Here is a 20,515-nt window from a genome sequence, read left to right as displayed (position 1 = left end):
CCCTATCGTCAACCTTGACTATAAATTGCCCAAAATACAAGAAAAATACATAGTATGCTATAGAAATGGCAGCACACAGCAGGCGTGAAAATAATCTTTGAGAAATGGAAACCTCCAGGGTGTAATCCAAGGAAGCGTGACACTGTTAGAAGCAGTGCAGACCCATTCTTTCTGATCAGTGGGGGATCTGAGCTGGCAGATAACTCCTAATGCTATCACCGTCTTTGAGAAAGCTATAAGTGGGTTATGCTTTAAGGAAGATCAGTCTTTTGGCTATAAATTCAGTTAGCTACAAAAAAAAAATTAGAATGATACTCATACATGCCAACATTTATCAATTGAGAGATTTGGTACCTTTATTTGCATAAACACGCCCCCTTTCAAACATGCCACACCCATAAACTTCTTATTTTGCTCCGGAGTCTAGGGCAGCATCGTATTATCTGGGCGCAGACTATGTAGGTGGGAGCAATGATTACTGAAGGTTTGTGAAACTGACAAGAATCCTTGTCAACTCTTCCTGGTGTTTAGGAGATCTCACCATTATGTATATGTATGAGTTGTGTAAATGTGTACAATGTGTATATGTGTGCTATGTGTATATATGTGTATAATATATGTGTGCAATGTGTATATGTATGAGTTGTGTAAATGTGTGCAATGTGTATATGTATGAGTTGTGTATTTGTGTGTAATGTGTATATGTGTGTAATGTGTATATGTGTGTAATGTGTATATGTGTGTAATGTGTATATGTGTGCTATGTGTATATGTGTGAGTTGTGTATACATGTGTAATGTGTAATGTGTATATGTGTGCAATGTGTATATATGTGTAATGTGCATATGTGTGTATAATATATGTGTATATAATATATGTGTGCAATGTGTATGTGTGTAATGTACATATGTGTGTAATGTGTATTTGTGTGCAATGTGTATATGTGTGTAATGTGTATATGTGTGCAATGTGTATATGTATGAGTTGTGTAAATGTGTGCAATGTGTATATGTATGAGTTGTGTAAATGTGTGCAATGTGTATGTGTGTAATGTGTATATGTGTGTAATGTGTATATATGTGTGCTATGTGTATATGTGTGTGCTATGTGTATATGTGTGAGTTGTGTATACATGTGTAATGTGTAATGTGTATATGTGTGCAATGTGTATATATGTGTAATGTGTATATGTGTGTAATGTGTATATGTGTGTAATGTGTATATATGTGTGTATAATATATGTGTGCAATGTGTATGTGTGTAATGTACATATGTGTGTGATGTGTATGTGTGTTTAATGGGTATATGTGTGTAATGTGCATATGTATATGTGTGATATAAATGTGTGTAATGTGTATACGTGTGTAATGTACATATGTGTATAATGTGTATATGTGTGTAATGTACATGTGTGTAATGTGTATATGTGTGTAATGTGTATATTTGTGCGTTTGTGTATATGTGTAATGTGTATGTGTGTAATGTGTATATGTGTGTAATGTGTATATGTGTGCAATGTGTATATGTGTGCGTTGTGTATATATGTGTAATGTGTATGTGTGTAATGTGTATATGTGTGCGTTGTGTATATATGTGTAATGTGTATGTGTGTAATGTGTATATGTGTGCGTTGTGTATATGTGTGCAATGTGTATGTGTGTAATGTGTATATGTGTGCAATGTGTATATGTGTGCAATGTGTATTTGTGTAATGTGTATACATGTGTAATGTGTATATGTGTGCAATGTGTATTTGTGTAATGTGTATACATGTGTAATGTGTATATGTGTGCAATGTGTATATATGTGTAATGTGTATGTGTGTAATGTGTATATGTGTGCAATGTGTATATATGTGTAATGTGTATGTGTGTAATGTGTATATGTGTGTAATGTGTATATATGTGTAATGTGTATATGTGTGCAATGTGTATTTGTGTAATGTGTATACATGTGTAATGTGTATATGTGTGCAATGTGTATATATGTGTAATGTGTATATGTGTGTAATGTGTATATGTGTGTAATGTGTATATGTGTGCAATGTGTATATATGTGTAATGTGTATATGTGTGCAATGTGTATTTGTGTAATGTGTATATGTGTGCAATGTGTATTTGTGTAATGTGTATACATGTGTAATGTGTATATGTGTGCAATGTGTATTTGTGCAATGTGTATATGTGTGCAATGTGTATTTGTGTAATGTGTATATGTGTAATGTGTATATGTGTGCAATGTGTATTTGTGTAATGTGTATATGTGTGCAATGTGTATTTGTGTAATGTGTATACATGTGTAATGTGTATATGTGTGTAATGTGTATTTGTGTAATGTGTATATGTGTGCAATGTGTATATGTGTGCAATGTGTATTTGTGCAATGTGTATATGTGTGCAATGTGTATTTGTGTAATGTGTATATGTGTAATGTGTATATGTGTGCAATGTGTATTTGTGTAATGTGTATATGTGTGCAATGTGTATTTGTGTAATGTGTATACATGTGTAATGTGTATATGTGTGTAATGTGTATTTGTGTAATGTGTATATGTGTGCAATGTGTATATGTGTGCAATGTGTATTTGTGCAATGTGTATATGTGTGCAATGTGTATTTGTGTAATGTGTATACATGTGTAATGTGTATATGTGTGTAATGTACATATGTGTGTATAATATATGTGTGCAATGTGTATGTGTGTAATGTACATATGTGTGTGATGTGTATGTGTGTTTAATGGGTATATGTGTGTAATGTGCATATGTATGTGTGTGATATAAATGTGTGTAATGTGTATACGTGTGTAATGTACATATGTGTGTAATGTGTATATGTGTGTAATGTGTATATATGTGTAATGTGCATGTGTGTAATGTGTATATGTGTGCAATGTGTATATGTGTGTAATGTACATGTGTGTAATGTACATGTGTGTAATGTGTATATGTGTGTAATGGGTATATGTGTGTAATGTGTATATGTGTGTAATGTGTATATGTGTGTAATGTGTATATGTGTGTAATGTGTATATGTGTGTAATGTGTATATGTGTGTAATGTGTATATGTGTGTAATGTGTATATGTGTGTAATGTACATGTGTGTAATGTACATGTGTGTAATGTGTATATGTGTGTAATGGGTATATATGTGTAATGTTCATGTGTGTGTGATATACAGTATATATGTGTGTAATGTGCATATGTGTATAATGTGTGTAGTGTGTATATATATATATGTGTTTTATATGCATATGTTATATTTATGTCCGACTACCAGTTATAAAGAATAGATATTAAGAACATGGAGCCTTTGGACCTCTTTTTAGAAAGCGGCCCCATGACCGGAAGTGTCTGTTTCAATATAATCTGATCGTGTTACACGTGCTCTTTTTTAAGAGAGAGGAACATCATCTCCAGCGCTCCGTGGGAACTAACTTGCTTTGTTTCTAGCAATTTTCCTGACACGTCTCCTTTTTTCATCTATTTTACGCCAGCATTATCCAAATGCGAAATACATGAAATCTAGCAGACGGCGTTGCCTGAATTAATTCTTGCAGTGAGAAAAAGGAAATGATATTTTATTGTAATTATGATCCAGACAATTAAATGGCTCACACAAGAGAACGGAGTAAGATGTGACTCGATGAGACAGTAACCTACATACGTCCCGCATCGGCTTGGTTTTCTTGGAAAGTCTAAGAGAGTATGATGCTATTTCGGTTGTGAGGTCACCTCTCTCGTCTCACTTTCTCCTCGAAATCTCTTATGATGGATGCGATACAACATGACTTCATCCTGCATTAACTTCCAATGTTTTATTCAGCAAATCCAGACGTCGCAATTTAGACATTTTGATGAGTTGGGACTCGTGAAAATAGTTTATGGCGTCGGAGTTTTCCAAGTGACTGGGCAGCTCATCAAAAACTTCTCAGAACTTAAAAAGTACAATACAAAAAGTTCTCGTCGTTTTCTGAAGGAGAAGCCACAACCTTCTAGATAAGGGACTAACACGATGATGCAAGGGTAGCTTCATTTTCTTATTTCCTAACAAAGCAAGTTACCCCCCATCTACAGAGAGTGTGAGGTCAAGGTCTTGGAACTCCGAGAACATGGATCTTCAGCCTCATCATGAATTAAGTGGAGGTGTACATTTTGAGCACACCACTTTTTTCGGATGTCCCATGGACAACGAATAGAGTAGAGGACAAGCATGCTCATCTCCGGTCCATTCAAGGCAGGAACGAAGAACCTCGTTCATGGGATCAGAGAATATCCCAGTGGTTGGACCCTTATGACCAGCAAGTTATAGGGATAATCCTTACATCGGTAGGGCTGTAAAATAGAAGGTATTTGCCCACATAGTCAACAAGGTCCAAGCAGAGGCGTAACTTGGCACTTAGGCCCACTTAGGCCACAGAGCCTAGGGTGGCCCAGAAGGCTCCTTTTGGCCCACATGAAAAGACCATTACTATTAAAAATCTGTGATACCTGGGGGCCTTGTAGGAGATTTTGCACTAGGGCCCACGAGCTTCAAGTTAGGCCACTCGTGACCACTTGGTAACAGTTAACACCATGATAATCGCAACCAGTTAGAACAGTATGATTTGTTTATGCGCAGGGCATATAGTTAAAAAGTGTATTAGCAAATACTTATAATTGTTCATTTTTTTATTTATTATTTATAAATTATTTTTTATTATTGTTTCTTTTTTTTAATTAAATGTATAGGAAAAAATAATCTCTTATTTTCACTCTACTTCTAATATACAGGTTTATAGAGATGTAGCGGTATACAGTCAGGGGTGGATTAAGGGTAGTCAGGGCCCCGGGCTGTTCAGACACTGTGGACCCCCTGGTCATGTGACGGGGTCATCATATACCTGAACCAGATTATTCCAGAAAAATAGTTGCTGTGTGAAACTATAACCTGTCAAACATCCATTGATCTAGTCAATTTACCCTTCAGTTAGGAAGAAAAAAAATCCCACAATACTATCACCATAAGTGCCAGTATTCACAGGAGATCTGTACTTAGTATGCAGTGTCTGTGTAGAGGTAATACAGAGATCACCGATGACATTATATACAGGAGCTCTGTATATAGTATACAGTGTATAGTGTCAGTGAATAGGTAACACTGACTCACCAGTGACGTCTCTAGGTGAAGTACTTCATCTTTCATCCAGCACAGACCGCCATCACTTCATCCAGCCAGGACTCGTCTCTGCAGGAAATAACACAGTTATCTCGAGCTCCGCTTGCAGAACACATTACTTAATTTTTGGCAACTTCTGCATTACACCACATGAAGAAAAAGAGGCGACATAGTGTCACTCTACACAGTAACAGGACCGTGCCCCCATTTAAAACAGTGTCCTCAAAAAAGAAAATAAATACATCACTGCAGTAATAATATCCCTTAATTAGCCCCTAGGGTAATAATATCCCCCATCCTGGCCCCGTGTATCTCTTTCCTGGTTTCAGCCATATGTTCTCCCATCCTGCCCTCATGAGTATCCATTCTGCCCCATATGATCTCCCCATCCTGCCCCATATGATCTCCCCATCCTGCCCCATCAGTCTCCATGGTATCCATCCTGCCAAATGATCCTGCACGATCTGTCTCCAATCCTGCCCCATGTCTTTCATTCTGCCCCATGTCTCCAATCATGCCCCGTATCTACATTCTGCCCATGTCTCCAGTCCTGCCCCCAGTGTGTCCAGCATCTCTGCCCCCAGTGTCCAGCATCTCTGCCCCCAGTGTCCAGCATCTCTGCCCCCAGTGTCCATCATCTCTGCCCCAGTGTCCAGCATCTCTGCCCCCAGTGTCCATCATCTCTGCCCCCAGTGTCCAGCATCTCTGCCCCGATGTGTCCAGCATCTCTGCCCCGATGTGTCCAGCATCCTGCCCCCAGTGTGTCCAGCATCCTGCCCCCAGTGTGTCCAGCATCCTGCCCCCAGTGTGTCCAGCATCCTGCCCCCAGTGTCTCCAGCATATTGCCCCCAGTGTGTCCAGCATTCTGCCCCAGTGTGTCCTGCACATTGCCCCCAGTTTATCAAGGATTCTGCCCCCAGTGTGTCCAGCATCCTGCCCCCAGTGTGTCCAGCATCCTGCCTCCAGTGTGTCCAGCATCCAGCCCCCAGTGTGTCCAGCATCCAGCCCCCTGTGTCTCCAGCATTCAGCCCCCAGTGTATCCAGCATCCTACCCCCAGTGTGTCCAGCATTCAGCCCCCAGTGTGTCCAGCATCCTGCCCCCAGTGTCTTCAGCATCCTGCCCCCAGTGTCTCCAGCATCCTGCCCCCAGTGTGTCCAGCATCCTGCCCGCAGTGTGTCCAGCATATTGCCCCAGTTTCTCTAGCATTTTGCCCCCAGTGTGTCCAGCATTCAGCCCCCAGTGTCTTCAGCATCCTGCCCCCAGTGTGTCCAGCATATTGCCCCCAGTAGACACAAAAGAGAATAGTAAAACCAAAAACACTCAGTTTGAAAAAATGTTGCAGTAATCCGCAAGTGCTAGTAAAAGATGTAAAAAACAGGGTATTTGGTTGATACGTTTTTTGCAAAAAATGTATACTAAGCTGCTCTACCAATCTTCACGGTATACCCTTATCAGAGCAGTCCTAACTAATGTATGCAATCCCTATCTGATGTATTTAAAAACCTGATCATCTGTATATAACCTGTGTGAACAGGGTTCAGAGAGGAAAAATCCATGTGTGCATACAGGGTAGAACAGCTTTTGTGCAGATAGCCCAAGAGGAGTGGTGGAACTCCTTAAGTATATAAGGGGACAATACAAATATCTCGCTGAGGATCTGTTTATACCAAGGAAGGTGACGGGCACAAGGGGGCATTCTTTGCGTCTGGAGGAGAGAAGGTTTTTCCACCAACATAGAAGAGGATTCTTTACTGTTAGGGCAGTGAGAATCTGGAATTGCTTGCCTGAGGAGGTGGTGATGGCGAACTCAGTCGAGGGGTTCAAGAGAGGCCTGGATGTCTTCCTGGAGCAGAACAATATTGTATCATACAATTATTAGGTTCTGTAGAAGGACGTAGATCTGGGTATTTATTATGATGGAATATAGGCTGAACTGGATGGACAAATGTCTTTTTTCGGCCTTACTAACTATGTTACTATGTTACTATGTTACTAACTCCCCAGTCTTGCAGACACAAGAGAACAATTATGGAAACAGGAACACATGGGCTACTTGCACAGTGAACAAGTCTGTATGATCATGTTCACACACCACCAAGAAACCTGAAGACACAAAAGAGAATAGTAAAACCAAAAACACTCAGTTTGAAAAAATGTTGCAGTAATCCGCAAGTGCTAGTAAAAGATGTAAAAAACAGGGTATTTGGTTGATACGTTTTTTGCAAAAAATGTATACTATGCTGCTCTACCAATCTTCACGGTATACCCTTATACTGGGGTCTGGGGAGTTCCACCACTCCTCTTGGGCTATCTGCACAAAAGCTGTTCTACCCTGTATGCACACATGGATTTTTCCTCTCTGAACCCTGTTCACACAGGTTATATACAGATGATCAGGTTTTTAAATACATCAGATAGGGATTGCATACATTAGTTAGGACTGCTCTGATAAGGGTATACCGTGAAGATTGGTAGAGCAGCTTAGTATACATTTTTTGCAAAAAACGTATCAACCAAATACCCTGTTTTTTACATCTTTTACTAGCACTTGCGGATTACTGCAACATTTTTTCAAACTGAGTGTTTTTGGTTTTACTATTCTCTTTTGTGTCTTCAGGTTTCTTGGTGGTGTGTGAACATGATCATACAGACTTGTTCACTGTGCAAGTAGCCCATGTGTTCCTGTTTCCATAATTGTTCTCTTGTGTCTACAAGACTGGGGAGTTCCACCACTCCTCTTGGGCTATCTGCACAAAAGCTGTTCTACCCTGTATGCACACATGGATTTTTCCTCTCTGAACCCTGTTCACACAGGTTATATACAGATGATCAGGTTTTTAAATACATCAGATAGGGATTGCATACATTAGTTAGGACTGCTCTGATAAGGGTATACCGTGAAGATTGGTAGAGCAGCTTAGTATACATTTTTTGCAAAAAACGTATCAACCAAATACCCTGTTTTTTACATCTTTTACTAGCACTTGCGGATTACTGCAACATTTTTTCAAACTGAGTGTTTTTGGTTTTACTATTCTCTTTTGTGTCTTCAGGTTTCTTGGTGGTGTGTGAACATGATCATACAGACTTGTTCACTGTGCAAGTAGCCCATGTGTTCCTGTTTCCATATTGCCCCCAGTGTCTCCAGCATCCTGCCCCCAGTGTGTCCAGCATCCTGCCCGCAGTGTGTCCAGCATATTGCCCCAGTTTCTCTAGCATTTTGCCCCCAGTGTGTCCAGTATATTGCCCCCAGTGTGTCCAGCAATCTGCCCCAGTGTCTCCAGCATTCAGCCCCCAGTGTGTCCAGCATATTGCCCCCAGTGTGTCCAGCATTTTCCCCCCAGTGTGTCCAGCATATTGCCCCCACTGTGTCCAGCATTCAGCCCCCAGTGTGTCCAGCATATTGCCCCCAGTGTGTCCAGCATTCTGGCCCGGGCCCCCCAGATTGCCAATCGCAATAAAAAAAACAAAACCTAGTTCTCCTCACCTGTCCGCGCTCCTTCGACGATGCTCTCTCCAGCAGCGAGCACTCGCCGGCAACTGACAATGACATCAGACGCCGGCGACATGCTCGCTGCGGCTGACTTCAGCTGCCAGTCTCCAATTGGCTGGTGGCTGTTAACTATTGACGTGCGCGCGCGCCCGCACGTAAATAGCGTTAAACAGCCACAGCGCCGGTAGGGGCCTTGGGAACAGATGAGACGGGCCCGATGTGGGCCCCCTCTGCCCACCGGGCCCATACGCCAGTCAGGGCAGTAATGCCCTGATGGCGGCGGTCAATCTGAGCGGTAGCCCAGGGCCCCACCACACCACTGGGCCCTTGGCTACCGTCCAGATTGACCTCATTATAATCCGCCACTGTGATGTATGTTTATGTACCAATACAATAAGCCTGTAAAGAAGAAGAATACTATTTGGATCTTTAGGCAGAGAAAATCCTTATAACCTTAGCAGTTAAGCCTAAAGTTTCTTCCTACCATGCTACAGGTTGTGAGTTTGAATCCTGGGAAAGAAGAAGATTTCACAAAAAAACAAATATATAACTAACTACTGTATATTTAAAAAGCATCTACTGAGCACAGAGAGATGGTGAGGACCTGATTGAGACACATGCTGTATGTGACCAGACCACTTCTCAGGCACCTTCTCAGGCTGCACTTGTGGTATGTTTGCCTCATCTCCTTTTCATGATTGATCATTTTCCCAATCAAAAATCTGTAAAAACCAGTGGTGTATCTCCTTTAATTTTAGGTTTGGTGTAGACCAAAAGGTTGGACCTCCACCAATCACAGATTGATGAATATCCTAGACATATAACTAATATCTCTTTACAATATGGGAATTGCCAAACAAAAGAGATGCCGAAAATGCTGGAAAGTAGGAGAAGGTTCAAAGGGTTCTGGTTTGGAGGCCATGGAATACCGAAGTGTCTGCTGAACCAGGCTGATGCAAACTTTTGCACAACTCTTTGATGAAATGGCTGCACAAGTGTTGTCTCAACTTTAGCATGTGACTGCTGCAGCCAATGACTTGACGTAGTGGTCATGCCGCACCGCTAAGCTCATTGACTCATTGACGTTGTGATATCAACGCTGCAGCCATGTCAACAAACACCATCTGAGAGCAGCAAAGAGGGGGAGCTGGAGCAGCATGAGGTAAGCAACTACGATTTTGGACTTACCTTTTGAAGACATTACTAAGAGAAATAAGATGAGACCATTGAGAAAGCGGTGAGCCCAGCTAGTCATCCTTTTGCTCTCATCTGTCCACTAGAGAATCACCTAGAATGAAAGAAGAGATATAATCAGTCAATATGGAGGAAGCTCCACGTATTGGCCAAAGGAATTTCCATCAATAGCGTTGACTGCATTCCACCACGGAACTCAAAGACTGGATCCAGTCAATTACTTTTTGGGTAGACCTTGGGTCAAATGGTAACATTTGGTGATGGATAGTCAATGTACAAGCTAAGACAAGGATCTGCTTACGATAGAGGCAGAAAACTTTGGCATCTCAGAGAGAAAGGTCACAGCCTTGGTGGTCCAATCTCAAACCCATGCAGGACTCCCATGTTTGCAAATAAGGGTCTAAGGCTCATGAAAAGTGGAGCAAACATTTGAACATGCACCACAGCCCTGATATTTTTGTGTTTCCTATAGCTGTGACCCTGTATTCGACCAGTACCAAAGATTAGTAGTCGATGAGAATTCCGATAAGAAGTTCACATTATACCCCCAGATACGGTGCTGGGCAACGAGCCCGAGACTTGTCTTTCATTTCCAAAATCTGTGAGTTATACAACAGAATGAGTCACTGTTTAGTAACACTGGTTATATCCAGAAAATTCCCTTTGATTGCAGATTGCAAAACAATCTGACGGCACCGTCGGGCTGTGTTTATTACCAAGAGAGTTTAGTGTCTACAGATTTAGATGCAAAAAAACCCAGACGATGACCGCGTCTACCATCAGACCACCTGGATTTCAAACTGGAAAGATATGCAGTACTGGAAGTGTCTTGGAGAACTTATCAGACTTGGTATTTTTCAAAGTTTTTTGTTACATTTTTCTCAGTTGGGAAATAAATTGATTAGATTTTGTCTGAATGCTCTCCTAGTTGTGTGGGTAATGTAACGTGGCTTTGTCTATCCAAAGTGAGGGCAACAAAAAGTAGAGGAGGACATACTGGACTATCGGATATCTTGTTTTCTAAGAGTTGACTATTTTAATCTAAAGAGCTGTTTTATTGCTGCCAAAAACTTACACAGAAAGCTTGTGAGTCCTGCTTGAACAGCCAACTCAAGGAGAAAACCTGTGAGTCCTTATTCCTGTGGCCACTTATAGAAAAAAAACGTGATTATCCTGCATTCTCTGTCCAGTCGAGAAAGCTTGTAAATCCTGATTTCCTTACTTACTCATAATGAAAGCATGTGAGTCCTTATTTTCCATTTAGTCATTGAGAAACCCAGCTTCCTTCCACCCATACATAGAGAAAGCATGTGAGTCCTATTTCTTTTCCTCTAATAATAAAAATCCCTGTGAGTACTACTTCCTTCCACTCATTTATAGAGACAGTCTGTGAGTCCTACTAAAGTCCACCCGATCATAAAGAAAGCTTGTGAGTCCTACTCTACTTCCTTCCACCCAATAATAGAGAGAGCCTGTGAGTCCTATTTCCTTCCAGCCATTAATAAAGAAAGCCTGTGAGTCCTACTTCCTTCCACTAATCAAATAGGGACCCCATGAGTCCAATATCCTTACAAATAATAATAGAGAAACACTACTAGTCCTGCTTTCTTCCACCCAACCATAGAAAAAGACTGTGACGTCTTTCCATCTAATCATTAAAAAGCCCACGAGTCCTATTTCATTCCACTCAATAATAGAGAAAGTCTGTGAGTCCTACTTCAGTCCACCCAATCATAAAGAAAACCTGTGAGCCCTACTTCCTTCCATCTGTGATAAAGAAAGAATATGAGTTTGATTTTCTTCCACCCATCATAGAGAAAGCCTGTGAGTCCTACTTCCTTTCAACTATTCATAAAGAAAGACTATGAGTCCTATTCCCTTCCAACCCTCATAGTGGAAACCTGTGAGTCCTACTTCCTTCCACCATTCATAAAGGAAGCATAAGAGTCCTACTTCCTTTTAAACATTCAAAAAGAAAGCATGTAAGTCCTACTTTCTTTCACCCCTCATAAAGAAAGCATATGAGTTTGACTTTCTTCCACCCATCATAGAGAAAGCCTGTGAGTCCTACTTTCTTCCATCTCTCATAAAGAAAGCCTGTGAGTCCAACTTCCTTCCGCCTCTCATTAAGAAAGCCTGTGAGTCCTTCTTTCTTCCACCTCTCATACAGAAAGCCTGTGAGTCCAACTTCCTTCCACCTCTCATTAAGAAAGCTTGTGAGTCCTAATTTCTTCCAAACACTCGTGAAAAATCCTGTTGGTCTACTTCCTTACATCCTTCCAGAGAAAAAGCCTGTGAGTCCTATTTCCTTTCACCTATTCCCTTCCACCCCTCATAGAGAAAACCTGTGAATCTTCCTTCCTTCCACCCATCATAGAGAAAGCCAGTGAGTCCTACTTCCTTCCACCCATCATAGAGAAAACCTGTGAGTCCTACTTTCTTCCATCATTCATAAAGGAAGCATGTGAGTCCTACTTTCTTTCAAACATTCAAAAAGAAAGCCTGTGAGTCCTACTTTCTTCCAAACACTCATGAAAAAAAGCCTGTTGGTCCTACTTCCTTACACCCTTTCAAAGAAAAAGCCTGTTTGACCTACTGCTTTGGGATAACCATCTATATCAAGTGTCACCTCTCCATCCATTCAGCTAATGGCAACTTTACCAGGGAGAAAATGGGCCAGGGGGCCCTGCTTTTCACAATTGTGTGGGTCTGGAGTGGGCATGCAAAAAATGTTTTTATTAATTTGGGTATAATAACAAAGTGAAAAAGGAAAAAAAAGTGCGTTATGTTCCTGTGGTTTTACTTCTTGAGTCTTTTCGATGGGAGAGGAGATCCCGATGCCATCACTTAGTCTTAGTATGAAAAATAGGAATACTTTTTAAGAGAACTTAAAATAAATCTACCAAAAGTTGGAGGCATTGATTTATATTCCCCTCCCTCCATCTTGCCCAATCTTGATATTTTAGCTTAAATTTCTTATTTCACGCCTGAGCGTTTTTTCTTTGTAGGAAGTTTATCTGGGTCACGGTGTGTAGTCACAGAACAAATTATCTCCCACAACCAACATTTGTTCTTTTTTTTAATAGTAAATCTGACTTTTCGAATAAACCACAGTGATGTCTTCAAAACCCGGAATAAATATGTAAATGTTAAGGTGGGTGTTAGGTGTGAACCAGGGTAACGTCTGCTGCTCCACGAGGTGCGAGCTTTGCCAAATCCTGCAGTCAACATCACTGAAGTCACCGAAATTTCACAATTTAAAGGGATATTTCCTATCAGGTCAATGCATGTTACTCATTGTGAAGTTATACAGTTTCCCACATTTCAATTTGATATGGTTTTCAAGATCTCCGCTTACAATTATACAATTATACAAGTTAAGAAAACCTTTCCATTGTTTTGGTCTTCTTAATGCGCACAGTGATGTCACAGTGCAGGGATAATGCATACAGTGATGTCACAGTACAGGGATAATGCACACAGTGATGTCACGGTACAGGGATAATGCACACAGTGATGTCACGGTACAGGGATAATACACACAGTGATGTCACAGTACAGGGATAATGCAGACAGTGATGTCACAGTACAGGGATAATACACACAGTGATGTCACAGTACAGGGATAATGCACACAGTGATGTCACAGTACAGGGATAATGTACATAAAGATGTCACAGTGTAGGGATAATGCACACAGTGATGTCACAGTATAGGGATAATGCACACAGTGATGTCACGGTACAGGGATAATGCACACAGTGATGTCACAGTGCAGGGATAATGCACACAGTGATGTCACAGTACAGGGATAATGCACACATTGATGTCACAGTACAGGGATAATGCACATAGTGATGTCACAGTACAGGGATAATGCACACAGTGATGTCACAGTACAGGGATAATGCACACATTGATGTCACAGTACAGGGATAATGCACACAGTGATGTCACAGTACAGGGATAATGCACACAGTGATGTCACAGTACAGGGATAATGCACACAGTGATGTCACAGTACAGGGATAATGCACACAGTGATGTCACAGTACAGGGATAATGCACACATTGATGTCACAGTACAGGGATATTGCACATAGTGATGTCACAGTACAGGGATAATGCACACAGTGATGTCACAGTACAGGGATATTGCACACAGTGATGTCACAGTACAGGGATAATGCACACAGTGATGTCACAGTACAGGGATATTGCACACAGTGATGTCACAGTACAGGGATAATGCACACAGTGATGTCACAGTACAGGGATAATGCACACATTGATGTCACAGTACAGGGATATTGCACATAGTGATGTCACAGTACAGGGATAATGCACACAGTGATGTCACAGTCCAAGGATCATGCACCCATCAGTATCTATACCTCAGCCTACAGTTTGTATGAGTGTGAATGGGCCCCCTAAGCTGTTGGGCCCTATAACAACTGCTATGTCGGCACACAGGTAGTCAGGTCCATGATGGACACAGATGAGCAGAACCTGTAACTGTTCAGTGTAGAAGAGCCATCAGAGCTATGTACAACCCAAAGTGTAAATGCTGTGGAGAAAGACCATTCAGGGGCCCACGGGCCCTTTATAAGCGAGGCCCAGGCATGGGTGGTCCTTCTTTCTTCAGCACTGGATAACGAGAACCTGCACCAGTTCCCCCCATAGAGTAAATGCGTTGTGAACAAGGAGGTGGGCTATCAGCCATGGAAGGAGACACAAGCACCAGGCCCACCCAACCTGGTGAGATGCCACCTTATGCTCAGAATTAGGTAATAACTTTCATTACATTTCCCTAAAATGCTGTTTTTTTTTCTGGCTTCAGTTCCTGTATTACTTTAAAAAGGATTAAAAAATATTCTGAATAAGTCTCAAAAATCTCAAAACTTCCAAACTGATTTCTTAAGGATTTAGCAGCCACGAGCGGGGGTCTCACTGAGGAATGTGTTTATTCATCGAGGCGTCCAAAACTGCTGTTCTGAGTAGTTTATCCGATACATAAAAATGGCGTTTTCTGTCCAAATATCAACAATTGCGTGAAGGAACGGACCTGGAGGAATTCACTATGGAGGAATCATATAGTGTTCGTTGGGCACTTTTGTTGACATCATACTTTATGAGTGCAATGAAGGGGGATCTGGGGCTTCAGTAGGAGGAGAATTAGAGGACACACAGTACCACACAGTAGGTGTAAGGTCACACACAGAAGCAGTGCCTCTGCATTGGGATATCAGCAGGAGGGTGTGTCTTTGTTGTAATCTCTGCAGACGAGTCGAGTCGTGGCAGGAGAAGTTGTCATGACGGTCTGGGCCAGAGGGAAAGACGGGAAAAGTAAATGATTCCATCAGAAATAAAGTCAGCTGTCAATGTCACTGTCAATAACTGTACTATGATCATATGGTCTGCAGGACTGATATCTACCACGATATTGTCACTATATGACGGTAATATGAGTGCTGGTCTTTGTATATAGATTTTTACTAGTAGCAGCTCTGTCATCTGCTGAGGTTCTTCGCCACTATTGCGCCACCATGGTTGTAGTCAGGGTTACATGGTTAGGGGCCACTCAGAAGTTTCACCCTCCGACCCAAACCCCCTGGCTACACCTACGAGTCATGTAGAATGTTCATTGTTCAATTATTAAAACCTTTCCAGGAGGAATAACAGAGAGACAACATAATGCAAGCGCTAGCAACATACAACCCAGATTATTTTATGGGGAACACAAAGATTTAATAAAGTGGAGAGTGGAGCGTTTCACGATTTTTATCTTTATTTTGCTGTGACCTTTTTACATTTAGAGCTTATTTTCTGTGACATTTGCTCTTATTTTTGCCTCTGATCCCCTTCAGGGGAATAAAGTTCCAGATGGTGAATGAAGGGACAAGTTCTCCCAGAACCTTCCCGAATGCCAAAATATCAGTAAGTACGACCATAAGTTCATGCGACTATCGAGATCGGATTTTTTTCAAGGCAAAACTTGCAAGGACAGTATATAAAGGAATGTATAAATGACAATATAAAGAACTGTATAAAGGACAGTATGAAGGACAGTGTAAAGGTGAGTATAAAGGACAGTATAAAGGGCAGTATAATGGGCAGTATAAAGGACAGTATAGGATACTATAAAGGATAGTATAAAGAACAGTATAAAGGACAATATAAAGGACAGTATAAAGGATATTATAAAGGGCAGTATAAAGGATAGTATAAAGAACAGTATAAAGTACAATATAAAGGACAGTATAAAGGATATTATAAATGACAGTATAAAGGGCAGTATAAAGGACAGTATAGGATAGTATAAAGGATAGTATAAAAGACAGCATAAAGGGCACAATATAGGACAGTATAAAGGGCAGTATAAAGGACAGTATAGGACAGTATAAAGGCCAGTATAAAGGGCAGTATAAAGGATAGTATAAAGGACAGTATAAAGGGCAGTATACAGGACAGTATAGGACAGTATAAAGGATAGTATAAAGGACAGTATAAAGGGCACAATATAGGACAGTATAAAGGGCAGTATAAAGCACAGTGTAAAGAGCAGAATAAAGGACAGTATAGGACAGTATAAAGAACAATATAAAGGACAGTATAAAGGATAGTATAAAGGGCAGTATAAAGGACAGTATAGGATAGTATAAAGGATAGTATAAAGCACAGTATAAAGGGCAGTAGAAAGGACAGTATAAAAGACAGTATAAAGGACAGTATAAAGGGCAGTATAAAGGACAGTATAAAGGACAGTATACAGGGAAATATAAAGCACAGTATACAGGGAAATATAAAGCACAGTATCAAGAGCAGTATAAAGGACAGTATAGGACAGTATAAAGGACAGTATAAAGGGCACAATATAGGACAGTATAAAGGGTAGTATAAAGGGAAGTATAAAGGACAGTATAAAGGACAGCATAGGACAGTATAAAGGACAGTATTGGATAGTATAAAGGATAGTAAAGCTTCATGAATTGGAAGACACAAATAAATTGGATGGAGAATACAGTTCTGGCTCAGAACTGTTTTCGAGGTTTGGTGGCACCTTCTTTGACGTCTCCCGTCATTCAGTGCATAAAATACAATCCAGGTGATTGATGTTTTGTTATCGGCGCTGACGGCTTTGTACAGCTATCCGCTCTGACGCTCCGTCATGTGAACGACACCGAGGTCTAACAGCTGACAGCGCGTCTAATCATGGATTCCTTCTGCACTGTCAAAAAATGTAATTGCCCGTTAGCTACAGCACCCTGGCATGCCTCGCCATTGTGATAAAGGATCCGCTGCCCATATATTAGCCTGGCAGATAATGGCCGAGAGAAATGTCAGTATCCCAGAGAATGCGTTGTGATGATGCCTGGAAGGAGCAAATATTACCAGAGACGTGGAAGAGACGTTAGCTTAGCTACGTGGAGGACGCATTGCGCCCCTTAAAATAGAATTGATATACTGGCCCTTGTGGGACAGACTGGTTTGCAGGAATGCAGGCCAACATCAACAGTTTAAATGGATTTAACTCACTGGTAGTCAATGAGCTTGATGGTTACACTGTTATCTATGAGCTAACATTGGTGACACTATGCTTATCTTTGAACAGTCTGCTGGCAAACATATCAGCAGCACTTCCTTCTCACGGTCACAATCTCTTTCTCACTTTCACAGTACAGCGCAGCCCACAGCTACAGTGCTGGTCATGGCCCCTACACACAGTTACTTCTTTTGGCAGCAGTGCCCTGCAGTAGTCTGTGGTCTGGTAACTTGCACAATCTGCATCCTACTCAGGCATTTGACCCTGACTATCTCTGATGTGGAAACAGGAACACATGGGCTACTTCCACACTGAACAAGTCTGTATGATCATGTTCACACACCACCAAGAAACCTGAAGACACAAAAGAGAATAGTGAAACCAAAAACACTCAGTTTGAAAAAATGTTGCAGTAATCCGCAAGTGCTAGTAAAAGATGTAAAAAACAGGGTATTTGGTTGATACGTTTTTTGCAAAAAATGTATACTAAGCTGCTCTACCAATCTTCACGGTATACCCTTATCAGAGCAGTCCTAACTAATGTATGCAATCCCTATCTGATGTATTTAAAAACCTGATCATCTGTATATAACCTGTGTGAACAGGGTTCAGAGAGGAAAAATCCATGTGTGCATACAGGGTAGAACAGCTTTTGTGCAGATAGCCCAAGAGGAGTGGTGGAACTCCCCAGTCTTGTAGACACAAGAGAACAGGTTTTTAAATACATCAGATAGGGATTGCATACATTAGTTAGGACTGCTCTGATAAGGGTATACCGTGAAGATTGGTAGAGCAGCTTAGTATACATTTTTTGCAAAAAACGTATCAACCAAATACCCTGTTTTTTACATCTTTTACTAGCACTTGCGGATTACTGCAACATTTTTTCAAACTGAGTGTTTTTGGTTTCACTATTCTCTTTTGTGTCTTCAGGTTTCTTGGTGGTGTGTGAACATGATCATACAGACTTGTTCACTGTGTAAGTAGCCCATGTGTTCCTGTTTCCATAATTGTTCTCTTGTGTCTACAAGACTGGGGAGTTCCACCACTCCTCTTGGGCTATCTGCACAAAAGCTGTTCTACCCTGTATGCACACATGGATTTTTCCTCTCTGAACCCTGTTCACACAGGTTATATACAGATGATCAGGTTTTTAAATACATCAGATAGGGATTGCATACATTAGTTAGGACTGCTCTGATAAGGGTATACCGTGAAGATTGGTAGAGCAGCTTAGTATACATTTTTTGCAAAAAACGTATCAACCAAATACCCTGTTTTTTACATCTTTTACTAGCACTTGCGGATTACTGCAACATTTTTTCAAACTGAGTGTTTTTGGTTTCACTATTCTCTTTTGTGTCTTCATCTATCTCTGATGTGGAAGTTTTCTTCTCAGTCAGACTTAAGCACTCAGACATGACTTTTATGGCAGACATCAAACAAAAAAAGTCTCTCTTCTCCCTTTTGCTGTGGCAAATCTCGTTCATACGGGGCCAATGTTGACCCTATCACCAGATATGTTCTTCACTCGTGGGGATAAGCCTCAATCTTCACTCTCTCGCTGTAATTGCGGCTCTCACTAAGGATGACTAATCTCCTGGGACATACTACATCACCTGCAGTGATACATCAAGCTTCTTGCATGCTCCTCTTTCAAGCTAGCTAGTCCTCAAATGGCTAATGTTCTTCAACCCCTGCCTCCCCTCCCACCCCCCCGATCTATTTTATAGACACTTTCCTTGCTTCTGTCTACATGTCACTCACCCTGGTGGCTAGCTCTCTCAGCTCTCGAGAATGTTGCGTTAACAAGGTAGCCTGCCGCTCATCTCCAGTGTCAAGCTCTTTGGCCTTTTAAGGCTGGCTCAGATGGGTGCATTCTGCCTGAGTATTCAGGTTGTTTGGCATATGAATGTCAATTAAATGTTCCTGTGTTCACTGCACTCTCGGTTCTGCTATACCATGGTGCCTGTCTACCAACTCGGCTCTGCAGTTCCAAGGCTCTGTCCACATGATCAGCTTTGATTTATCAAGGTGTCTATCTTCCAACTCAGAAGATCTATGGCTTGTTCTCCAAGATGTTTGGAACAACCTCTCTGCTGAAATCCTTCAAAAACTGTGCAGAAGTACTGATGAAGACAAAGGGCGGACACACTATGTATTGAAGGGATTTAGATTTCTGTTTTGATCATTAACTTTGCATTTTGTTAATTGATAAAACTAACTATAAACACTTAAAAAAAACAAAACATTCTTACTGTGCTGTATTTTTCCATACTTAAAACTTTTTGCACAACACTATATGTCGTTCATTAAAAGGGGTATTCCACCTTCATAAATGGGTATCGTCAAATAGTGTTTACATATACAAGTAATTTTGAAATGTAATCGTTATTAAAATTATTAGCTGTTCTTGAGATATTAACTTTTTCTTTGTTTACAGCTTGTTGCCTTGGAGACCGACCACCGCTGCTAGACAGCAAAACATGCTACTCTCTTGAGCTTGTGTGACTACATGGGGCCACCCAGTGGTTGCGTTGTGCATTGCAGTTTATCAAGGGTTTTTCTAGCACGTTGCGATAACGCATTTGTATCTTGAATAGAGATGAGCGAAGCCGAACTTTAAAGTTCGGGGTTCGTACCGGACACTTAATGTCCGTGCTGAACTCCGAACAAGGACTTCTCCCAGAAGTCTATTTTAATGTTCGGAGTTCCGGCCGGGGTTAAATTCGTGAGGAGAAAGAGAGAGAATTTTGCAGCTTCGAATTTCTGGTCCGTAGACATTGGGGTTTGGGTTCATCTTCAAGTTCGGGGACATTTCTGGTATGCGAACCGAACTTTGAACCTAAAGTTCTGTTAGGTACCAGAACCCGAAATTTCACGGGTCCGCTCATCCCTAAGAAATTTAATTTAAAGGAATTGTCCAGGATGGAGGCTTAAGTCTTTAGACAGAAACAGGCAGGTGCGTGACTGCAAGTGTACAATTTGCATACAGGCGGTCACATGCTGACTAGACGTGCACGACCTCACTCAATACAAGTGAATTGAGTTAGGCTGGGCACGTCTAGTTGGAATGTGGCTGGAAGTATGCAAATTAGTCACATGACTGCCCGCTCCTGGCGCAGGC

At 41.2% G+C, this 20,515-nt stretch overlaps 1 protein-coding gene across 2 annotated transcripts in view; it reads right to left on the bottom strand.

Moving 5' to 3' along the window:
• SHISAL1 (shisa like 1) overlaps positions 1–20,515 on the bottom strand; it is a 115,892-nt gene that overhangs the window by 36,489 nt on the left and 58,888 nt on the right. For both annotated transcript variants that reach the window (XM_069763345.1, XM_069763344.1), the window contains exon 2: positions 9,840–9,939. In XM_069763345.1, the coding sequence (XP_069619446.1) occupies positions 9,840–9,906 (67 nt within the window). In that variant the 5' untranslated portion in view covers positions 9,907–9,939. The remainder of the gene's footprint in view (positions 1–9,839; positions 9,940–20,515) is intronic.

This window comes from Ranitomeya imitator, chromosome 4, assembly GCF_032444005.1.
Source record: "Ranitomeya imitator isolate aRanImi1 chromosome 4, aRanImi1.pri, whole genome shotgun sequence".
NCBI classification, from domain to species: Eukaryota; Metazoa; Chordata; class Amphibia; order Anura; family Dendrobatidae; genus Ranitomeya; species Ranitomeya imitator.
Note: the sequence above shows the minus strand (reverse complement) of the source record. Positions and strands in the feature narration are given on the sequence as shown.